We start from the raw sequence: 4119 nt of genomic DNA, 5'->3' as shown, positions 1-4119 counted from the left end.
GCGACGACGGTGGGTGGTGGTGGTCGACGGTAGCGGGTGGTGGTCGCGGAGGGTGGTGGTGGTGGTCGGCGGAGGGTGGCAGTAGTGGTTAGGCGGTGGTTGGTTGTGGCGGGTGGCGGCGATGGTGGTGGCGACGACGACAGTGGGTGGTGGTGGTCGACGGTGGCCGAAGGTGGCCACGGAGGATGGCGGTAGTGGTCGGGGTGGCGGTGGTTGGTGGTGGCGGGTGGCGGGTGGCGGTGATGGTGGTCGATGGTGGTAGCGACGGGTGGTGGTGGCGACGATGACGGTGGGTGGTGGTGGGCAACAAGCTAGTTACATCAAAACAGAAGGTAGACGGGCAACAAGCTACGCCGCCACCCCTTTTTGAATTGCATACCTTAACCTTCCAAAAACAAACCCCTGTCCCCTGAGGCTGAACAATTACTGTGGATGATCCGTTGGACCTTGGTCAAACGTTTTTCCCGGTGTACCAGACGGTTCAACCAGGTGTACCGGACGGTTGATAAAAAAAGATTTTGTTTTCCTTAATCTAACTACTATAGTAAAAGAAACCAACTTTTGGACACGTGTCATTAATTGAAAGTACCCTCAAAACTATATTTATCTAAATAAATAAATAATAAATTAATATTATATCTTATCATACTTTAATAAAATATTATCCTCAAATCTATATTGTTATTTAATATATTTTTAAAACAAATACCTCTCTTATCTACTTATCTTATATTAAATATATAAATAATAAATTAATATTAAATGTTATCCTAATTTATTAAAAATACAACTTTTTTATTATATGGTATACAAAATTATGTTTATTCAACTCATGTAAAACGCGGGGTTTTTAAGGATAATTTTTTTTTTATTATTTGGTAGATTTTTCAACCCGACTATACACGGGTTTTTTAAAGATACGACGTTTTTAGTATTTAATATACAAAATTACATTTATTTAGGATATATTTTTTTTTATTATTTGGTATATTTTTCAACCCGGACTATACACGAGTTTTTTAAAGATACGACGTTTTTAGTATTTAATATGCAAAATTACATTGATTTAATCTATGTAATACACATGGTTTTTAAAGATATAACACTTTTTAGATCTATTCAACACGTGTAATATACGGGGTTTTTAAGGATGTATTTTTTTTATTATTTGGCAAATTTATTCAACCCGATTATACATGAGTTTTTTTAAAGATACGACGTTTTTAGTATTTAGTATACAAAATTACATTTATTTAATCTGTGTAATACACATGGTTTTTAAAGATATAACTTTTTTAATATTTGATATACAAAATTATATTTATTTAACCCGTACAATATACAAAGTTCATAAAGATATAACTTTTTATTATTAATTAATATATAAAATTATATTTATTCAACCCGTATAATAGACGGGGTTGTAACCTAGTATATTTTGAATAAATTGCCATTTTTGTCCATGTGATTTTGCCAAAATAACCCTTTTAGTTAAAAAGTTCAAATTTGGTTTCTACAGTCCAATAGTTTCATAGCCAAGACTCGAACATAATGTGTAATTATTTATAATATGAATTTGTTCAGTGTACAATGAATCAAAGAATAAAGAATTTTCTGACATCAAAAAACATGTTAATGGAATATGCAAATTTAGATCTAGAGTAGTGAGGCTTTAGAGGAATCTGGACCGTGTGCATTCAACAGGAAGACCGTTGGGAAACCGACTGTAGTCATTGCAGTAGTTGTAGATCATGTGTTTGTTTTGCACCCACCTAATCCTGTTTCGCCCTGATGCATCGAGTCCTTGTGTACTCCATGCCTGGTTTTCACTTTCAGAACTAGTTGACTTTGAGTTGGGGCCCACTTTGTTGGCATTGGCATTGAATTTCCTGTAGGAAGCTGTGAAAGGTGCCTTAGTCCAGTCAGTCTTGACACGCCCACCTTGGGTTGCCCAGTCATCGGCATTCCACAAGCTGGCATACACCCTCATTGGTTGGCTCTTGGGGAAGGGAACCCCAGCAGCCTCATGGTTATTGAACACCCTTACTGGTATGTTATCTATCAAGAAACTGCAGCAAGAGGATTTACCATACGGTCAGTATTCCATGCAAATAATATACTAAAAATGAGAGTAAAAACCAAGAACCAGTGAGATACTAAGATATATGTTGTATGTGAGACTTACATGATTCTTTGGGCGTTCCATACGATGGTGTATGTGTGGTAGGCTGCAGTAGGGTCGAACCATAGGTGGAACTGTTGTTCCTTATCTCCTTTGCCTTGTGAATACACATTGGTGTGGATCGTGTAAGGGTTACCAGTCGAGTTGCCCAAGAATTCAAAGTCTATCTCGTCATGTCCCGCGCCTTGTGATGACAACTGATGTGATTCAAAACAAAGTCATGGTTATGGTTAGACATGGTATATTAATTAATAAAACTAGACATAAATTTAAGATATGAAATAGTACTCACATAGAATGTGGTGACAGTGCCAGCAGAATTGCCAGGTACTAGTTTGAGTTGCATGTCAAACCGCCCAAAAAGATACTCGTTCTTAGACTGGAAACCAGAGCCGGAGTACTGATCAAGTGAAAGGGAGAGATCCTGACCGCCATTGAGAATTTTAGCACGTTCTCCGCCAAAAGTGATGTCCATTTCATCATAAAAACTGCCTGCGGATGCGGCTGCAATTAGACATGCAATTGTTAGAGCGATTGCAGAAGCTTTTGAGTTTGAATAATATTCTGATTGTGCCATTGTTGTTATCTGTGAGAGATGGTGATAGAGAAGGATGGATGTGATATGTGGGAAAATGAGACTTTATATAGGTGTTGTAAGATCAGCAATTTCCAAGAGGAACCATCATGGTTGTTGGAGAAGAAACATAATAATTAGAGGTACACTAATTTCGTTTGCGCGTTTCAATCAATTCCAGCTCATGTCAGTCTTTTATGGTATGAAGAGCAGCTGTTGGTTTTGTTTTCATACGCGTAGCAAAAACATAAGTTCCACCGTTGTAAAGTAATAAAATAAAGAAAGCATCTTATTTTAGAGTTTATATATTGAAAAGGTTATTTTTATGATTTTATAAGCTTTGCTGGGTTGTTTTTTGTTTATATTTGTTTTAGCATGTGATTCCAATGCTAATTCCAAAGTTCAAAGTGACTTATAATAGTTCTCAAACTTCAGATCAATAAAAAATGTTTTTTACCAATTGAAGTTTTAATTAAAAAAAATGTTTGCGGTCAATTCTATAAGTTTTAAAAACGTGTTTTTTTTTATAATGCATACACCCTTCACTTCACATAACGTTTTTATAACCCAGCTATAGCAAGTGAGGATTTTTTTTTTTTTTTTTTTCGTTTTGATTTATTAGTTAGTATGTACCGGGCGGGCCCATTGTTTTATCAAACTAGCTAGGCCATTGAATTTGTGGTTTAAGGGATCAACCCAAAGAAGAAACTCAGGTGGTATATATTATAATTTTTGTGGTTATACTAGACATAATTTGAATTTGTGTACTGTACAATGAATCTAAAAACAAAGAATTTTGGACATAAAAAATTAACATGCAATGTTTTAAAAATCGGTTCAAACCGGCCGATAGTACCAGTTGAACCGTCCGGTAGAACCGATTAAACCGCCTGGTACACCCGATACACCTGTTTAAATCGTTTCCAAGCCCAATCTGGTACAATATAAAAACCGGATTTTAAAACATTGTATTAATGAGATATGCAAATCAACATCTTGAGTAGTGCGGCTTTAGATGATGATTAGGGTTCGGAGTGAAAATGATATCTGATAAATTGGTATCGGGTAAGGATGTGGGTGGGTGAAAACCCGTGTGCTTGGAATGTTTAAGGCGAGGAGAAAATGCCACGTGGACTTAATGAAATTAGAATGAAATTAGAAAATGTCATGTGGCGTTAATATGACTCTTTTACTAGAATTATATTAAACATTATTCTTTGTCCAAAGTGTAACTCTTTGGATCATACCTTAATAGCAAAGTTAAAAAAATCAATAATTGGACACATAAATCCAACAATGAAGGAGTTGCGATTTAGATGAAGGAAGTTTTGAGATGGTAGTCGCTGGCGGTGGTGTGGGGTGG

General features: G+C 36.4%; 1 protein-coding gene across 1 annotated transcript; it reads right to left on the bottom strand.

The window, feature by feature from the left end:
- Nucleotides 1–1539: 1539 nt before the first annotated feature.
- Nucleotides 1540–2808, bottom strand: LOC110889990 (xyloglucan endotransglucosylase/hydrolase protein 15). Its single transcript, XM_022137563.2, has 3 exons — nucleotides 2475–2808; nucleotides 2186–2379; nucleotides 1540–2069 (listed from the first exon to the last, which is right to left on the bottom strand). Exons 1-3 carry the CDS (start codon nucleotides 2757–2759, stop codon nucleotides 1673–1675), a joined length of 876 nt encoding a protein of 291 aa, XP_021993255.1. The 5' UTR covers nucleotides 2760–2808; the 3' UTR covers nucleotides 1540–1672.
- Between the last annotated feature and the right edge of the window lie 1311 nt (nucleotides 2809–4119).

This window comes from Helianthus annuus, chromosome 11 (assembly GCF_002127325.2).
Source record: "Helianthus annuus cultivar XRQ/B chromosome 11, HanXRQr2.0-SUNRISE, whole genome shotgun sequence".
NCBI classification, from domain to species: domain Eukaryota; kingdom Viridiplantae; phylum Streptophyta; class Magnoliopsida; order Asterales; family Asteraceae; genus Helianthus; species Helianthus annuus.
This window is presented reverse-complemented; position numbering and strand designations above follow the sequence as displayed.